The sequence below is a fragment of the Pimephales promelas genome, chromosome 7, assembly GCF_988280905.1.
Source record: "Pimephales promelas chromosome 7, fPimPro1.hap1.1, whole genome shotgun sequence".
Taxonomy (NCBI): domain Eukaryota; kingdom Metazoa; phylum Chordata; class Actinopteri; order Cypriniformes; family Leuciscidae; genus Pimephales; species Pimephales promelas.
Window position 1 is genome coordinate 1,199,304 of NC_142775.1, and position 20,888 is coordinate 1,220,191.

At 37.2% G+C, this 20,888-nt stretch overlaps 1 protein-coding gene across 1 annotated transcript; it reads left to right on the forward strand.

Annotated features, from left to right (window-relative positions):
- Window positions 1–4,216: 4,216 nt before the first annotated feature.
- crfb2 (cytokine receptor family member b2) lies at window positions 4,217–20,888 on the forward strand. The gene is made up of 7 exons (XM_039665856.2): window positions 4,217–4,401; window positions 9,546–9,684; window positions 10,987–11,156; window positions 13,648–13,796; window positions 16,487–16,637; window positions 18,700–18,812; window positions 20,209–20,888. The coding sequence occupies exons 1-7, from the start codon at window positions 4,353–4,355 to the stop codon at window positions 20,767–20,769; spliced, it is 1,332 nt and encodes a 443-aa protein (XP_039521790.2). The 5' UTR covers window positions 4,217–4,352; the 3' UTR covers window positions 20,770–20,888.

Sequence of the window (20,888 nt, forward strand, 5' to 3'; positions counted from 1 at the left end):
ATAATTAATAAACGTTAAGTTTGCCTGAGACATGGCCATGCGACAAATATTCATTTAGATTTGTTCTTAAAACATACACATGTTGATCTGTAAAAGTATTATAAACAACATTCTTTATGATGAGAATTTATCTTTAAATACAACATTGAATTATTGAAAAGTTGCAATATTTTTGAACAATTAGATTCGAATTTATGTAGGCCTATTTTAATACATAAATACATTTTCTTATTAAATATTAAGTAGTGTATTGGTGCATGTGCTACACTCTTAAAGTCAGTAAAAACAGTTCACAGTGTACTGTGTTAATATTAGGAATTATCCCAATTGATTTTTCACAGGTGTTTAACTGTATTTTTAATAACTGAGGATAATGTCTGACAGAAATTTACCAGTATCTTTTCCATTTTTTCAACATATTTTCTTCTTACATTTCTTCTTCTAACAACTGAACAACAATTATTGGACCATGCACGCTATCATAAGCGAACAATTATTGCAACTTAATTCCCTGCAATGTATACGTTCTCCAGATCTGTTCTGTTAATTAAGATGAAAATATATGCCTTTTTATTGTTTGAGGCACATTTCAAAAGTTGCCACATACATTTTTAAAACAGCTATATTTGTTGCTAGGTGCTTTTTGATAAAAGTTGCTTAACAAAATTGCTAATGGCGAGTTCACACACTTTTCAGTCGGGGCCTGGGGGGTAAATAAATAACTTTGCTGGTCAAGCACATGTTTGTGCTGTGTCTGTGTGATATAACTGTAAATCTATAAAATGCTAATATTGTGGTCTATCCACCTTATTCTGCTATAAACAGTGTGTGCTCCCATGACGACGACTCCAGTTGCCAGCTTCCGGTTCCAGTCTGGTCTATGCTTTTTTGCCATGTGTTTAGATTGTGTCATCCCCATATATATCATATAGAGACTAGATACCCTATTGGCCGCTGGAAACCGAGAAATCCGGCCACCATCTCGAACCGGTCGTATTCCTGCCTTGTTCACACTACATGGTTTTAAAACGTGGGGCTGAACTGTGCGGTTCACACTACATGACTTGCTCTCAGTGAAATCAGGAGTGTTCAAGTTGTTTAGCTGTTCACACCACACAACACAACGTGATTGATCCACAACAGGAGGTAACACCCTGACCTGTCGGCGAGCTCAACGATATGCAAATCGGGCATAAAATCCTGTAGTGTGAACTTGGCTTAAACCTCGTTGCTTGGCAGCAGATGAGATGCCAGAGCATTGTGGAACATTTTCCTGTTCAAATCGTCGAACCATCGAAAATGGGGCTTTTCACAAGTAATAGTTCACCCAAAAATGAAAATTAAGTCATTAATTACTCACCCCCATGCTGTACCAACCCTGTAAGACCTTCGTTCATCTTCGGAGCACAAATGAAGATATTTTTGATTAAATTTGAGAGCCGAATCACTACCACATAGGCTCCCTAAGGGACTGGCTCTTAACGGCCCAGAAAGTCAATGAAGAAAATGTTTAAATATCCCATGTGACTACAGCGGCTCAACTATAAGTTTATCAAGCGACGAGAATACTTTTTGTGCGAAAAAACAAACAAAAATAACGACTTGTTTTTGTTTGTTTTTTCGTTTTTTTGTTTTTTGGCTATTGCAAATAATCTAAACCCGCATCGTCCACACCTTCAGTGGCTGCGGTTCTGTCTCCTGTGGTCAGGCAAATGTCATGCACACGCCACGATAACTGTTGGGGCAAAGGTGTGTCCACCTCAGGAGTGTGTTCATCATAGCGAAGACCCGGAGCAGTTATGTAACGTGGTGGAGACTGTAGCGGACCTGTACCCTCCTGGTGCAGAGTAATGATGAACGATCCTTGAGGAGGAAACAATGCCTCTTTATAGATCTGGCTTTTTCTCAGGAATATCCCACAAAAACATTAAAGTGCCCTATTATTGATTTTTGAAAATGGCCTTTCATGTAGTGTGTGTGAATGTAAACAGTCTGCAAAGTTGTAGAGCTGAAAGTGCATCATATATAAAGTTAGTTTATCTCAATCGAAAGTCGACTCTGAACCGCTCAAACGAGTCGTCAGGAATGCAAATCTATTTTGCTAGTTCGCACGTCCCGACTACATTCGCATAAGGCCCGTGAGGGCATCTTGCTGTAGCTCGTTCAGTGAAAGTACCCAGTTCATTTGGACCATCTTACTCCTCAGAATCACAACCTGTAAGTATGAAGTATGATTATTGATGAATATATATTTTCTAGCGGGTGTTCAGCATGAGTAGTTTTGTGTTTTACAACATCATGTAGGTCTCCAGCTAACCGGCTAACTCAGGTTATTACTGTCTAACTGAATACTTCTGATCATCTGTGGGCCACTATTACCTAAAACTGTCTGTTAATGCAGATTGTTGTCTGTCGTTCTCACTATACTTTGAGTAAAGATAAAAGAATGGAGCAAGATTTGTTTTACAATGTAACATCAGTCATTCACGTTAGCGCTTGGCTAACATATACTGATACAGTTCCCGCATGTGTTTCAGCAATAATTATAAATATACACATGGGTTTGTAGATTACATCATGAATTACAGTTGCAACATCTCATAATGTTCCTCAATCTGAGTAGCGTATCACTGAGGAGCTCCTGCTCGAGTCGTCCTTGCGATGGAGGTTCGGGTCGGATGGCTAGTTCTTCCAGACTCGCGCTCGGATTGATATGGTTAAATAAACGCCACACAAACGCCAACTGTGTTTAGTTTACTGTACAATCTCTGAGCTGTAGGAAGCCTCCGGAGCTGAAGTTCAGTTATGTTTTTTTATTTTTAATTTCAATCTCAACTTTGTCGCGTCGCTGGACACGCCCCACTCGGTCGTGTCGCCGGAAATCGCCTGCTCTCCATTGAAATGAATGGTGATCGCTTTGTCGCAATTTACGGTTAACTGACGAAAATCACACTTTTCATGCAGTGTGTGTCCTGGCCAGTGGGTGTAGCACACACACACACACACACACACACACACACTTGTAGAAGATGTTGGCTAAATTTTCAAAGCGAAGGACAAGCTCATGAAGGTCTTGTGCATCTGGAAACTGTGTGATCTGCTGACGCAGGGCTTGAGTCTTTATGGTTCCTGTGTGATCCAGCTGCAAACAGAGGATACTGGCGCCGGAAACACCCGCGACTGCACACGGTGTGTGTTAGCATTACAGTTATCGGCACGGTTATGGGCTTCATCATCCTTATCAGTGAAAGTGCACCTCGAGGTCCTGCACACCATCATTTCCAGCGATGGTAGTCGTACGGTGGCGTTATTTCAGCATAGATCGGAGAAGCTGTTCTTTTAACCCGTAATGAAAAATATCTTGTAATGTAAATGTATAAGCACATAGCAGTTCAGTTTAAATTAAGAAATGATACATAACAAAATCTGAATTCAAATAATAACCCCACAACACCTGCAGATACAGTAGTATGATTAACAGCACCGCAGCCAGGAGTCACACACACAACGCGAGGCCATACGACACACTGTCGGTTTCAGCGCAATTGTGGATGTAAATGTGTAATGCACATTGGTTTATTTACAGAATACACACCTGACACTTATAAAAGTCCACTGATGTTACAGAATTAACAATAATACTCAGGCTAACTAAGATATAGTAAACAACTAATCTGTGTGTGTTCGCATAGGCAAAAAAACAACAACAACTAGGCTATGTATTGTGCATGAATTCATTGTTAAATATCCCAGACCTTTTCCAAACTTTTGTTGTATTTTGCTTTAGTAAAAATTGTGTTCTTGCCACAGTTTATTAATTATTATTATCATAATTATCATTATTGTTTACATCATGTACAAGATAAATGTATGTCAAATTATAACAACTGTATTGGGACAGTTGCAGAATTATATCAAAGCACAAAAAAATTTAATAGGCCTAGTATACAAATTAAAATAACTGGGAATAATTCATTGCTGAATAATAACTGGTAATGTTAAAAAAAGAACAAATGTGGAAGTTTATGGAGGTTAAAATGGTTACTATGTCGAGCGTGAAACCCGAGCCTGAAAGCACATGTCTCACACTGAATGCTGCGCATGCGCACGGACAAACCACGCCCACCGTAAGACTTCAAACATCAAGACAAAACCGGAAACAGAACAAAAGAAAATGAAAGTGTCTGAATTCCAGTCGAAAAAATATTGTTTTTGTTTTTCAACCTCAAGCGAACGCGTATAATGTTGCAGTGTTTAAACGGTGCTATGTGAGAAAGTGTAGTCGAGCCTGTGGTAAATAAATCACAGAATGAGCAAAGACTGGACTAATGTAAATCTGACGGACACGCGCAATGTGTACAATAACACGAACACTGACAGCGGCTGTCCTGCTTCACATGGGTGAGTGCGATATCATATATAATAACCTGTTTATGAGGACTAGTGCTGCTAGATGACATCTGAAAAACTGTTATTCCATGTCAAATACACAAACAATAACATACTTCCCATGCGGGGAACATTATTCTGTTAATGTCATGTCTGTTTATATTGTTTGGCTAACTCTGGAAAATCAATAAAAAATGTGTCCCAAAGTCAGTGGCTTTAAGTACAATGTACTTACATCGAAAAATAAGTACAGCGTATTAGGGAAGGGTCAACTGTGTAATTACAAATGTAATTTGTTAATAATAGCTGTAATTACATGCTGGTATTTTTAAAATATAAGTACAATGTAAAAACATGATGTAGCTAGGGGAGAGCGGGGCACGACGTAACACTTTTTGACTTTCTCAGTTTGTGTAAATCTACGGGGTTTAGAGTATTTATTTTTTCCCTCATTCATTTCCCACATGTCTATTACACTTATGTGGTTCTGTTTTATTAATACAGTGTATACTTTTTTCTTGATTTACCCTGAAAGAATGGAAGTGAAATGTGACAACATGCCCCATAGGTGTGGTACATTGTAACATCACCATATTACAGCTTCAAATGCTATCTGATCTAATAAAACAAAATATATAATTAAACCAAAATATTTTCTTACTAAAATACAATTGTTAACTTTTTCATATAAAATATTTATAAATAAATATACTAATTTTTGAGTTTGACAACAAACACAGTGGAAAACACGGCTATGCAGCATAGTTCAAAACAAAATAATAATGAATAATTTCTGCACATTGACTCTCAGTCTTTATTTACATGTTTCTCATGTTTTCATATTTCTAATAGGGGCACATTGTAACACAGTGTGACAACATGCCCCGCCTCCACAAACCCGGCTAGTGTCTTCTGCTAGCTAGCGAAGCATTAAAGAACGATATATCAACTGTTAAACAAAAGATTGGAGATTAAAATAATATCAGATTTGTCTCATTTTAATAAACACAAAAAATAGAGATGAGAAATGTACTTAAGAAATGTCCTTTTGCTATGGTTAAATAAATGCGCAGTAATAACTTACAAAGATTTCTGAATTTGGGGCAACTTTTTCTCTTTATAGTGTTGAAATGGCAACCAGTAATTACACCAAGTTTGGTCATGCTAGCATGTGTGGAAGTATTCAAAACAAGCGTGTTACAACTAGCTGTGCCTCGCAACAAGTCCATTTTATCAAATTATTCATTTCAATGTAAGTACATAGTACTTAAAGCTACTTAATATAAAGTTGGACCAAAAAAGGTAAGCTATTCTTCTTTATTTTGCTTCCATTCGACTGGTAATGTTAATGTGAATGATGTAGTTTTGGAGCATTAAATGTTTGTACAAAGGACGAACATAAAAACTAAAACCAAGTGGGTTTTGTCCTGTTAACTGCCTTTCACATCCACATTAATAATCATCATAAATTAGCCATCATTTGAACGCTTAAACCCCTAGTATTCATCATGTGAACACTTAAACTTGTAAAAATCATTTAAAAAATAAAATTGTATTTGTGTAAAATAAAAACACTTGCTTTAAAGAAATGAATTTGAACTCTTTTTGAACTACATTCACTTTAAATCATTCTCACATCGTTTTGTGTTAAAGCAGTGGATCACAGAAACACAATGTTATAAACTGAGATTTAATCTGTACTCTATGCACGTTAGATTTAGATATGATTCACAGCCTATCGTTCGTCCACTTCTAAATGCGCCATTAAATATGTTAAAAGCTTGTGCTTTACATTTATGCGGTGTCGTTTGATAAGTGTGTTGAAGGAGTGTGTGGTGGCAGAGGCGGATTAGCTTGTCGTGTGGTGAAGACGACAGGAAACCTGAAGAGAAGTGAACAACAAAACACACACAGATGGCAGTTCATGTGGGCTACTTTTACAAAAGTGTGTGTGTACTCTACTTGCAATATATTTATTTTCTCTTCAACTTCTACTTGTATCATTTCTAATGTGAGGACACGCCATATTCGGATATGAGTCTAGCATTGCACATGTGTGGGAACACGGCTCAACATTCAGTGAATTAATCAGGTTTTTGTATTATTTTAATGGGGATATAATAACATCTTGATTCCTCTAAGAATCTCGCTAGTGCTTCTGTCAGTCGGTATCGCTATACTATCGTCGGTTTCTCGTAGAGTTGGATATACGTGAGAGTGACGTTTAGATGAATATACGTGTGCTGCGATAACAATTTATCTATTTAATGTTTTATTTGTAGGGACAGATGTAATAACCACAGATGTGACGACAGGCATCCGATGCGCGTCACAGTGCTTAGCTAACGCTAGCTGCCAACAGTAATGCTAGCGGTGAGAAAAAGCATCTTATTGGAGAGATGTGGATGTGTTCGCTTTAGATTCAGATCTACAGTCACGTTTATTTATTCAGCACTTTATATTCAGTTCAACTCAAACACATCGTTTCAGAGAGCGTGCACGAGTCCACAGTACAATCTACAGCGATCTGCTATCAGAGGAGACGTACATGGACAAATCACAGTTAACGCAAAGTGTATTAATTTAACCCTTCTATTATCTTTATTTGTGTCTACACTCATTATCTTTGGGGTCTCCAGAGACCCCAGACAATAACATTTAATTTTGAAGCAGTATAATAATTTTTTTTTTTTACAAATGTAATTTTACTCTATTTATTAATGTTTTTACTCAACAGTTGTGCAGTTTTTGGAGGATTTTTGATATCTTTTAAATTTCTATAAATGAATAAATAAATATTTATTTAAATAGGCTTTTTACAAAAAACGGCATTGTATGTAAAATTCACTTTATAAAAGACCCAGATTTCTAATTTTCATTCATGGAGATAACATGGATCATTTAACATGGTTTAACGTAAGATTTTTGACAATTTTTTGGAAAATGCAGTTTTAAAATAAAAAAATAATGAGCTCATTGAAAGAGTGGATAGTTGTTTGCTAACAAATGATTATTGCATTGAGAAAAATGTAGCATTGGTGCAACTTATACAATAGATTGCTTTAAAATCTGCTGATTTGTTTGTCATGGTGTCATAAGACATTTTTGCACATGGTTTGGAAGACCAGATCTGTGTTTTTGCCAAGTGTTGGTTCAGATGGCGGATTCGAGACAGTCGTCACACACTGATGATGTCTCTGTGGGCCTCGAACACCCCAGCGTTTCTCTCTCTCTCTTTCTTGCGGTGTTGTGTCTGACATTAATGTCCCTGTTGTTCTCCTCTTGTTTATTGCTGTAGCCTGAGGAATGTGTTTTATAAGATGTTATGTGATGCGTCATCAGCTCTTGAAGCACGAAACTAAGAAGATGTCAGAAGTCTTGCAACAGCAGCGGAGAGATTTATCGGATGGTTTTCAGTGTTTCCCATGAGCTCTTCTCAACACAGATGCACACAACGCCTCGTGCAGTTTCATTACTGGAGACCGATTTATCGGCCGATATTAGGCATTTTCCAAACTATCGGTATCGGCAGTTATAATGGCCGATAAATGAATATTTAAAAAATAAATAAAAATGGACGAAACACGCTTGAACCATGTCATGAGTGTTGGAGTTTATAGTTTGTCCACCAGAGGGCACTCTACACCGTTCCTGTTGGCAACACTCGTGTATAACGCGCCACACATCCAGTTGCAGGTGGCTTATAAGGCAATGTAGGGACTAATTATTATTTTATTTATCAGAACTTTAATATATTTTGATGTTGTGACAATAAAAGAAACAAGTTTCTTTAAAATGCATTATCATATTATTTTAGTTAAAACTCATAAATAACTACAAATAAATAATGTTAGGGAAATCTGTTAATGTTTTGTTGCACGTTTCTGAAAAAAAATAAATAAATAAAAGTATCGGCCGATATATCGGATTTTAAAACCAACAAATATTTGTATCGGCCTTCAAAATCCTTTATCGGTCGGGCTCTAATTATTACTTTGGATTTGGAGGGGAAATGTTACAAGGGCACGGTCGGTCATGCTATGAAAAATGCTAGTTTTAGGGTTTTGTTTTTTATTTTAATTACATTTTATTTTCAAGTATCTACTTTATCACTAGAAACAATCAAAATAACCAATAATTAGTCAATAATTTAAAAGTCCCCCTGTAGTTAATCATTTAATCCCTTAAAACTTCTCTTTGAGCACCAAAATCGTAACTCGACACCCTCGCCTCATTTAGTATGCGTGGTTCTATGAATATGCAGAAGACCCCCGCCTCCACTCACTCGCTCACTCAGAGATCCACTGATTGGCGATCACACGTTGATCTGATTGGTTACAAGGTGGTTTGTGACGTCATAAACACCAGTGATTTCACACAGTGTCTTTGGTTCACTGCAGTTTTAAGGAGAGAATACTCTCCACTTATCAACTTACACACGGTGTGTGTTAACCCTAAAACCGTATTCTGGACAAACGTGGGCAAAAAAAGTTTTTATTTATTTTTAAAAAATACGTCCCTTGATCTGAGCGGTACAAGACTTGGCTACTTCTCCTAAGTTTGCCTCCTGAACACACACAATTTTTTTTGACTCAATTCTACAATGTTAAATGGGTGAAAAAGAAAAACTCCTTAATCTTGTATTTGGGTCAAAAATGGGCACCCATAGAAATGAATGGGAAAAACTATAATTTAGAGCATTCTAAAATAAGCCAAAATTAGACCGCAAAGTCACTTCATCTTTACGTTTTAGCCCTAAGAACTTATTTAAACGTAGTTAAAAAAATAAAAATAAAACAAGCATAATTTACATAGAAAATATGGTACTTTTTGAAGTAAATAAATTCAAAAATACTCCCAAAATACAAGAAAACACCATAAATGGATACACAAAACTTTATCGAAGACAGTGATATAACATTTATAATAAATAAAAATTAGGATCACACCTGAGTCCCCTGTGCCCACATTTGTCCACAATTTTAAGGGCTATAAAGTGAATACGGTTTGAGGGCTACAGCGTAATAAAAACACCACATAAACAACATTAAACACTTGATTTACACCACATGGGGACTATAATGAAGTGTTGTTTAAACTTGAGCCAGTTGAATACTTGATGATATAATAGCTGACTATTGTTTCCCCTTGTGAAGCGCTGTGCATGGACGTCCCTGCCCCGGTACATCTGCTCCTGTCCTCACAGCACTTCGTCCACTTATTGTCCTGGGAAAAGGGTCCCGGCTCTCCTGATGGCGTCCGCTTCTCCGTCCGGATACAGACACAGAAGCTCAGGTATAAGCTGACTTTACACACACAGCAGGACATCATACACAGTGTTGGGAGTAACGCATTACAAAAGTAATACATTACAGTAACATATTACTTTTTGCTGTAACGCAGTAGTGTAAGGCATTACTAATCATTTTTCAGTAATATTTTACTCGTTACATGTTCAGTGAGGCTTGTATTACAGTGTATTGTCTGATTTTACTTCTTAAAGGCAACAGACTATGTGAAAGTTTTAAAGCAGTCTTTTAGTGCCAGTTCAGAGCGGTCGCGTCTGTAACATTGTTTTTTCCTCATAAATGCGAACACGAAAACTAAAATAAAATGAATATTTTAAGTTCTATGGAGACTGGAGAGCCAACCCTTCCTCATCCGATTTGCGCAGTGTAATCAACAGAATTACAAAAAATCGATTTTGCCTCCTATTTTTTTTGTCACGCATGAATGTTTGTCTTTTCCCTAATATTAAAAATAAAACATAGACTGATATTTGTCTAATGTCTGGAGTCCTTTATAGGTTTCAATACATGTATTTTCTGAGAATTTTTATTTCAAGTTTTGACTGCAAATGTCATGTCCATAATGCTGGACTTCCCCAATTTTAAATAATTTATCCTCAACTAGTTTTGTGGTGTAGGTCTACGTATTTTATAATGTTAACTTCAAATAATACTAATAGCCTAATTTAAAGATAAGGCAGCATTGGATCTGGACGGTAAGGAGAATAACGCTGGAGTTGGAAGAGGTGTGTCGCGATTCTGTAGGTTCGTGGATCTGAGTCGTGTGGCGAATCGCGATTTCGGTTTCATATTGCATATCGTTACAGCACAAAAGTTAAGTTCTATTTAGTTATTTTGGTGAAAGTAACTCAAAAGTAATACATGAGTAATGTAACGCATTACAATTCTGAGACAGTAATATTGTAAGGTAATGAATTACTTTTAAATAACAGTAACAAGTAATACCTAATGTATTACAGTTTGGAAGTAACTTGCACAACACTGATCATACACACCAGCCATGTGTCTGTGACTGAGAGAGAGAGAGAGAGAGAGAGAGAGAGCTTGGGTGTTTCCCTAAGTTTCCCAAACTGCAGTAACACATGACCTGAGATTTATTGCAATCATCAGATGCTGTGAATGAAAACCGTATGAGAGAAAACAGGCTTTTTCCAGAACCAGGACTCAGAAGATGATCTTGACCAGATATTGTGATTGTGTGTGAACATCCCCCCTGTGATAAACCAGTGTTTGGTGAGTGTGTTGATCATGTTTGCTTGTTGTAACTGTGATTGTGTGTGTGTTGCAGTGGGACAGAAGTGGTGGTGAAGGAGTGTGAGGATGTGACGTCTCCTCTGCGATGTAATCTCACAGAAGCCTTATCCGAGGTGGAGGAGACCTATTACGTCAGTGTGTCTGCGTCTCTGGGCGAACACACCTCGTATTCCCACTGCCGCCCATTCCAACCCATTCTGAACAGTGAGAGACAGATTTATATCTACATGAACCACAAAACATGGCCACCGCACACCGCCTATGGCATCCATCTTAGTTTTAAGAGCAGAGCGGACATGTGTAGATCCAGTGTCCAGGCTTCATCACACACAGTTAGTTCAAGCTGTTCAAAACCATTATAAACGGGTATTTCTTACCATACCATTTTAATGTATCGTTATAATTATAAACACATTGGTTTACATAACTTTAGTCTTCATTTTCCAGGATCAGACACTTATAAAAGCAAATGTTCTCAGAAATAAGTTCAAGTATGTAGCTAACTGATAAAGACACAGTCAGCAGTATTGACAGCAAAATAGACCACAGAATATTTCGTTCTGTATTGACAGGTGCAATTGATATTTATTTATATTTATAAATTATATTTATATCAGAATTTGTCAACCTAGACTTTCAAGCATCAAAATTTAATTTATTCATATGTATTCGTGTACAAAATAACATATAAACATCTTTTCCTATTCTATTTTGCCTGGAAACGCTTTTAACGATCGTGTGTCGCGTGAAAATAGGCGTCGGTTCTATTTCTAGCATGCGCGCGTTTTCCGCGCGACTCGAGTCTGAGACGCGCGTGTCTGCAAGCTCTAACCTGTTAACATGGGAGTCGAAATAAAAACGAACACGCCACGCAGGCCACTCTGTGTTAAAAATACTGAGAATATTTATATACATATATCGGGAGGTAACATCCGATTCTGATCGAGTGAAACCACGTGATCGGATCGGGACATCCCTACTTCAGATATACTTAAAGTAAGTTATATTTCAAGTGCAAAAATTAACTCCTAGACTCATAGATTTCATAGATTTTTGCTCTGATGTTAAGTTTACTTAAAGTATAAAACTATTACTATATAAGTTTGATAAACTAAACAATGTGCTACATTTAAAGGTGCAGTGTGTAATATTTAGAATGACAAAAATGTAATATAAACTAGGGCTGGGTATTGAGACAAATTTCACAATTCGATTCGATTTCGATTCACAAGCTTGCAATTCGATTCGATTACGATTCGATTCAATATCGATTATTTTGGATATCAGTTACAATAAATGGCAATTTTTCTCAAGGGAATCAAATCTCTTAACTAATGCTGTGAACTATGGGAGTCTAGTTGTAGCCTATAGGCTTCATTAGCCTAATATGAAGGTAATAATGAACTGTTTTGTAGCTATACAAACACTTAAATTACACTTTTATTTATTTTTATAATAAGAAGATTATATTAAATATAATCATTTAAATGGTGGCTGTCATAAAAACTTGCCAGATTTATTTTCAAATATGCATTAAATATTGAAGAACACTAACGAGTGTGGACTAACGAGTTTATGTGGGTTTTCTGAGGTAAATATGACGATACATGACATTGATTACAAGCTGTTTAACTGACGTCTTTCCACGGTTGAAACGCTGATGGACTGAATCAATGTGACATGATCCGGATTTGGATAAGTTGTACTCTATCTTTAACACACTTTCAGATGCTCATTCATGTTTATTTGGCGCTGTGACTGGTATTATTAAGCCGGAAGAGAGATCAGCGCTGCTGCTTCTCCAGAGCGATCTCACGCCACAGCGACAAAACGCTATTTATGTTTTTGAATTTCTAAAGAAAATGGACGTAATTTGAAAATTGAGACTTTGTTTCATATCAATAGTAACAAAGGACAACGATTATTGCGATTTTTTGGATGCACACAGCCGCGATACAACTTTTCATTCATTCAAATGAAACAGGATGACTAATCGATTCTTGAGATTTAAGAATCGATATCGGTTTGTAAAAATGAGAATCGATTAATATCGAGAAATCGATATTTATTACCCAGCCCTAATATAAACATAAATGTGTGTTCAGTGGTGTATAAAGATCTTATATAATGAAGCGGTATGTGATTCTTAGCTTAGAATGAGGCGTTTCTCTCTACACACACCGCGGGTCGCTTTACACCGACATGTTTCTACGGTGGCCCTGAGCGGACACACACATTTCGTCTCGATGTTGTTCTTCGGGATAAGAATCTGCTAAAGTCGGCGAATAAAACACTGACACAATGATGAACAAGTGACAATAATATTCACAATATAACATATCGTTTTACTGAATAATAAAGGAAACATAACTTATTTTAGTAAAGAAACCTCATTGCTTAACTGGCCACTCTCTGCTGACGACATCAATTCACAACCTCACCACTAGATGCGCTAGATCTTACACACTGCACCTTTAACTCGTAAACTCAGTACACCTACACGATCACACGTGGTTCAGCAGGACACAAGAAATGAGGTGTGCACTCAAAGCTTACTTTCATTGACTAAAAAGCGTTTAGTAACTAGTTTAGACACAAGTGCACTTACAGGCATTCTTAAAATGTACTTAAGCTTTACTTAAGAATACTTGTTTGATTGGGTATCTGTGTAATGTGTGTGTGTGTTCTTCTGAAGCTACGCTGGAGCCGCCGCTGCTGTCCGTCGCCGCGTGCAATCGCTCGCTGTGTGTGAGTCTCAGAGCTCCCGCTGAGAAACTGCACAGCGTTTACGACTCGCACAGGCTCAGCTATAGACTGACGGTCCGCAGTGCAGACGGAGCCGAGGTGAGGGTTCACACGCTGTGTGTCTTTAATACGGGTGACCACACTCATCAACATTATCCAGTCAGATGTGTAATCACCTGATCAGAGACACTACACTACAGCACTAATCAAACTGTCTTGGGTTATTGTGTAGGATGAAAATCACAAGTATCTGAGAACGCCAAATTTCAGGATCTTCCCAAAACCGCAGTATAAATATGATTCAGCTCATTATTACACATCTCCTTTGCCTTGCTCAGTGTTATTAACGTTGTTCTTTGTAAAACTGCTTAATATTTGTTGTACAAACAAACACAGTGTGAAATTCTATTAAAACATATTAGATTAAAGGGATACTCCACTTTTTTTTTGGAAATAGGCTCATTTTACCACTCCCCCAGAGTTAAAGTATTTAGAAATATCAGAAAATCGGCTGAATGGATTCGAAAACGGTAAAACTTAAATTTTACTTACTTAAATTTTACTTAAAATTTAAAGTAAAATTTTACTCAAATTTTTACTTTTACTTATTTTACTTAAAAAACTTAGATTTTACTTAATTTAAAACTTAAGTTTTAAATTTTAAAACTTAAAGTTGTGGGGATTGTTCTCACTCCCCCAGAGTTAAACATTTAAGTTTTACCGTTTTCGAATCCATTCAGACGATTTTCTGATATTTAGAAATATCAGAAAATCGGCTGAATGGATTCGAAAACGGTAAAACTTAAAACTTTAACTCTGGGGGAGTGGTAAAATGAGCCTATTTCCAAAAAAAAGTGGAGTATCCCTTTAAGCAAGGAAGGGATGAAGGAGATGGAAATGAAAATGTGACAGAACTTTATCTTAATCAACAAAAAAATATGTGGGACATTGACAGTTAAAAAAGGATTGCAGAACTTTGTACATGTTTAATATGTTGTAAATTGAGAATGGTGATAATATAGTGTTGTGGTGATTGTTCTCAGCCTCGTTAGGCCTGTTGTTATCTTGTTATTCGTTTATTTGACCCGCCCCGGGGCCGTTTACAAACTCTGGGTTACAGGATTAGTTACCAAATCATTAATTACCAATCCAGTCAGGCTTTGAGTTCGTGGAGTGTGACATCAGCAGTGAACAGCCTGGAAACTGATTCACTTCTCGCAACAGAGTCGGCAAGATTCACTTCTCTCTTCTGCTGAGGATTAAGAGATTGAAGAAGTAGTTCACTTTTAAAAAAAACTGCTGATAATTTACTCACCCCCATGTCATCCAAGATGTCCATGTCTTTCTTTCTTCAGTCGAAAAGAAATTAAGGTTTTTTGATGAAAACATTCCAGGATTTTCTCCATATAATGGACTTCAATGGGAACCAAACGGTTCAAGGTCCAAAAGACAGTTTCAGTGCAAACTGTTCAAAGGGCTTTAAACGACTCCAGACGATGAATAAGAGTATGGAAGGCATTTTCTGCCAAATTTAAATAAAAATATTAAATGATAAAAATTAAAAATAAAACAAGTTTAACCATTTCATTACAGAAAACGGTACGCAAAATATGTGGCAAAATTGATAATGAAATCAAATGATTTCATTTTCACGGTGACAGTGCATCATCCCTGTCAAATTGAAAAATAAAATGCAATTGGTGATTTCACGTTTCATTTTCACTGCAATCTCGAGGCAAGACTGCCAATATTAAAATGAAAAGGCAAAAGTGAAAAGAAACTGCAAATACAGTTTTTTACAAAGCTTTTTATTAACATTCACGCAATAATAGTGACAGAATTCAAATTCACCAATTGCATTTTATTTTTCAATTTTGACAGGGATGATGCACCGTCACCGTGAAAATGAAATCATTTAATTTTTATTATCAATTTTGCCGCATATTTTGCGTACCGTTTTCTGTAATGAAATGGTTAAACTTGTTTAATTTTTCATTTTTATCATTTAATACTTTTATTTAAATTTGGCAGAAAATGCCTTCCATATAAGGGTCTTATCAAGCGAAACGATCGCTCATTTAATAAATAAATAACAAAGTTTAAATTTTATAAGATCAAATGCTCGCCTTGCTCTGTTCTGTGATGCGCGTTCGTGACTCTCCTGTTCGAACTCGTTCATCAAAATGAACAAATCTTTTACCGAGTTATTTGGTTCATTCAATGAACGAAATGAACAAGTTGACTCGAAAAAAAAAATTCACCCTTATTCATGGTCTGGAATCGTTTAAAGCCCTTTGAACAGTTTGCACTGAAACTCTCATTTGGACCTTCAACCGTTTGGTCCCCATTGAAGTCCATTATATAGAGAAAATCCTGGAATGTTTTCATCAAAAACCTTAATTTCTTTTCGACCAAAGAAAGAAAGACATGGGGGCGAGTAAATAATCAGCAAAACTTCTTTTTTAAAGTGAACTACTCCTTTAAGGAATATGGAGAATATAAATGTATTTATACAGTGAGGAAATACACTTTCACTTACAAGTGAAAGTTTGTATAGTTGATCAAATAAATATATATGTATACAGAGACTCAGACAGGCGTTCACATGTAGTCGTGTATAAAGCTTCATCTACCGATTCACAATCTTATTTATATTACCTGTATATAAAATGCAACGATGAAAGTTACTGAACGTCTCCTCTCAGGCTCTCTTTAACAGGTGTGTGTGCATTATTTAGTGTTGTATGTGTAGTAATCGCTGCTGTGTGTGTGTGTGTGTTGACGGGCAGTTTCCAGTGGACCCTAAAGGGTTGGGGAACGTGACCGTGAAGGATCTGACCCCGGGCCGAAGGTACTGTGTGAATGTCAGCATCGTGGGTCGGGTCACAACACACAGAGACCCGGTGTGTGCCGACATCCCTCACACCGCTGACGTCTCAGGTATTCAGTTTTCTCCAGACTCTAACCGTATTAGACTGATTCTGCAGATTCAATATAAACTGCATCAGATAATCATGTCCTCGACCGTCAAAGCTCTAGCCCAGTTGTTCAAAAAGTTTAACCTGGATTTGGAAATCCATCTTAGAGTTGTGCTGGTGTTTCAAAGCAGCATTGGATTGGATCACCTCAATCCTGATTTAATATCCCCAGATATCATGATATCATTTGTATCATTAAAGCTACACTGTGTAACTCTTTTAGTTTATTCTTAGCTAAAAACACTTAGTTCTTTCAAAAATATATGTGCTCATTAATGTATATTTACTTCGTTCAAGTAATAAAGTATTCTCGTGAGTGTATAATATGCCATTGAAAATACATACGGGTAAGCGGTCGCCATGTTGCCCCTCCATCTTGAAAGTACATTAGCCAAAGAGGGACATTCCTGTTAATTCAAGCTTCACCATGAGTTAACACTGGTGAACGAGGTCGAACTGGAAGCCATGTTAATCTTGGACTACATTGGCCACCGTAGGAGTTAAAACGAAATCGGAATTGAGAGGAACAGAAACTAATATTCACTGGATGGTCATATACCTTTTCACCACTAGATGGCGCTAAAAATCACACAGTGTAGCTTTAATTATCATTAGTATCATTAATACAATGTTCATTTCCTCATTTCCATTTCCGCAAAATATAAAATCAATAAAAAACTAATATTCCATACCAGAATGTAAATGAGAACATGTCGAGGCAGAACTATGCATGTAAGTTCGATTAACGGATGAAATTCAGAGTCATTGTTATTTGACGCTTAAGAAAAGTAAAATGTTGTGGTACAGTGTCGGCGATTAGTTGTGAAATCTTACTGCAAATGTATTAAACAATAGTTCAAAACAAGATGTTTGTAGTACTGATTATTGGAGTCCATTAATCGAACTTATATAGTAATTATATATTATTATGTAGTATGTACCAATTCATTAATGCAATTTACCAATGCTCACACTTGGTCTCTCACGCGCAGACACAATATTTATCACAATATTGATCGTGGGAAGCCAAAATCGTGATCGTGATTAAATTTCGATTAATCGTGCAGCCCTAGTGAGAAATGACATTTAAAATCAAACATATATTATTTTTGATAACTATTTGGGGATTATTTTATGGGGGGAATCTACGTTTATTATTCTAGACTTAACAGATCCTCAGCTTTATCTCTGTAACTGCTAAATAAATCAAGCACAAAATATAAATGTTTGTATGTGCATACAGTACGTGTCAGGCAAAAACAAGAAGTAAAGATCTAAACGCTGCGACATTATTTATTAATAACTAAAAACAAAGAGAGTATTTACACAGAGGAAGATCAACAGAACGGGGAACAGGTGTGCAGCGACGGCTGTGGTAACCGTTCACACAAATCTGTATTCTGCTGCCAGGCCAGTAGATGGCGATGTCCCCTGTTAAAGAAAAAACACACTCTTATAGACTGAACACGTAATACACATGACATCACCGTTTTACATGGACACGATGGCGATTTTTTTATCCAGTTTTTTAATAAACCGCATTTTCAGGCCCCCAAAACGCAGTTGTGTAAATGAACAGCCGTAACTCATCAAGTTTTACGTTTACTTGAAAACACAGTCATGTAAACAACCCCTGATGTAACCGTGACAACATGATGTCATTATAAGTTTGAACTGTAGCCCATCCTTGTACTTGGATCATTTCTCCGTGTCATAAGTATCCCAATCTTACTAAAACATTTTGAACATACTGAAGGTTTGATGCAGATCCAAACCATCTAATCGTCATCTAATCCTTATTTTTGACTTCTTTTGAACAGCTGGGTCCGAGTCGGCATCTATTTACAGTGGGATAGATCTTCTGCTGATTTCTGAGTGATCAAACATACTGATAAAAATACGATATAAGCCAATCCAGTACACAAGCGCTGGTTTGGCCCCAGCAGTGGAGTCGAGTGTGAAAGCACTGAAAGGGCTTCATGGATAATGAACAAGACATTATCTATTATCCGTGTGTGTTTCAGATGTAGTGATCTCGGTGGTCCTGTGTCTGCTGATGCTGCTGCTGTTACTGGTGTGTTCTCCGAGACTGGTCTCTCGCTTCTTCTGTCTGACACCGCCGCTTCCAGCCGTTCTGGTGAGAGCAACACTGGAGGAGAGTAATATCTGAATCAGATCATAGATACATCACACACTAAAGGGAAAACAGTAAAAAGCATTATATGACTACCCTTGTGCATCCTTATGGACATTTTTGTCCTTTTCAGTTTTGTTTTTTTGATCACTTTGCCTGTGTTAAAGCTAACTGCAAAAAATTTGGCACAGGTGTGTATTTTTATTGGAATTTTACTATTTCACCGTCATTTTCTTAAAAAAATATTTTTTTGCATTAGGTACAAAAAATACTCCCTCTCAGCACCTTTTGGACAAAAACGTCCCCATTAAAACTGCCATTTTTAATCCCCGGTTCAGTTAACTATAAAATTATGCAATGTTTGTTGAGAGGCTTTCATTCTGATGGCAAGGCTTCAAAATTTTATTTTGTACTATTTTTTATCAGATGGTGTCATTTTTTTTTTAAGTTTGGCCTATAAAACGAATATCGCTTTATTCCTGTTTTCTGCTTCGGCATATTATAGAGCCAACTGGATAAATTATGCAACAATATTTGTGTGGGTGTGTTGGTATGGATGTCAGAGTGTGGTTAGTATGTGTGTTATAAAAATATGTGTGTGTGTGTGTGTTTTTAATACGGAGAGAGAAAAACGGCAAATTCAGATCCAATCACTGTGAGCTCCAGTGGGGTTTTGCTGGCGCCCGATGGGGAAAATATGTCACTACGCCCAAACAAACTGTTACCCAAAGCTCATTTTTTGAGATATCATCCTCAAATTTGGAACACAACCTATTTAGATTTATGGCTTTGATTTTATTGCGGTTTTGAGTTCAACCTGATTTATAAAATATTTTTTATAAATAATTTTTATAAACTTATACCTATATAACTTTTTTTTTTTGGATTTACTTATTATTATTATTTTTACTTCAGCAATAATCTGCAAAGGGTCTTCTTTAAAATGTGCTCCAAAGCGTCACATTTTTATGACAGTTTTTTGACATGGACATTTTTGTCCTCTTTTTACCAATGTGTAACTTTTTTTAATTGATGCACAAGGGTTAAACAGTTTTATTTTTATTCTTTGACATAAACCAATAAAAGAGAACCGTGACCACAGATCACAAGCACATAACCAGAGACATGCATCGTCATAACACAATTACCTACAGATAATAGAAACGGTTATTTTATCACACTTCATTCGAGTTAGTAGAGTATTAGTAGACTGTTAGGGTTCAGGTTAGTTGTCATGTAGATGCAAAGTTACTTAGTGTCTAAATGGGACTATCGAAATGAGGTCTAACCCTTTAAATAAATGAGAAAAACAGTCAAACCGTCTTTATTGGATGATACTGCATAAAAAATCCATTTATAGTTTGGATTTACAGTGTAACTAATGCCTGTTGTCTTCCAGACCTTGATCGAGAGCGGGAATAAAGTCCTTCTCTTCACTCCCGCTGAACTCATTAACACACTCTTCGAGGACCCCGACTCGGCCCAGAAGACGAAGATAAGCAGTGAGGAGGAAGACGAGGAGGAGAGTGTGACGTACGAGAGGATCGCGGCACACTATCTGGACGCTCGAGGCTCCTCTCTGCTCATCTGCCCAGTGTCCGCTAGCTGCGAGTCGAGCGGCGACGTCCCCGCGAGCCTCAGCTCCTCCACAGACGCTCCGAGTCCGGTCGTGTCCGACGAGCCGACCGCTTCTCCTCAGGGAACGAGTCCTCTCCGGCGCTGGAGCATCGCTCTGCACACACACGAGGACGACGCCGAGAGCGCTACTGACGTGAACCTGTTCTCCGTGACCTTACGAGGAGTCTCAGCTGAACCTGTGGAAACCTGCAGTGTTATAGACGAGCTGAGCTTATATCCTCAGAGCCTGTTACTGACTGATCCACAGTCACACATCTCCACTGGGAAACACATCTCAGAGGAAGAGGAGGAGGAGTGCTCAGAGTACTTGAGTCGAAACTAGATTCCTGGGAAATTGAGCAAATCCTTTGCATTATTTGAGAGTAGATGTGAGAATGTTAAAGTTCACGCGAGCATATAAAGATGATTCATGTATTTTTTATACTGTATTGATTTTTTAAA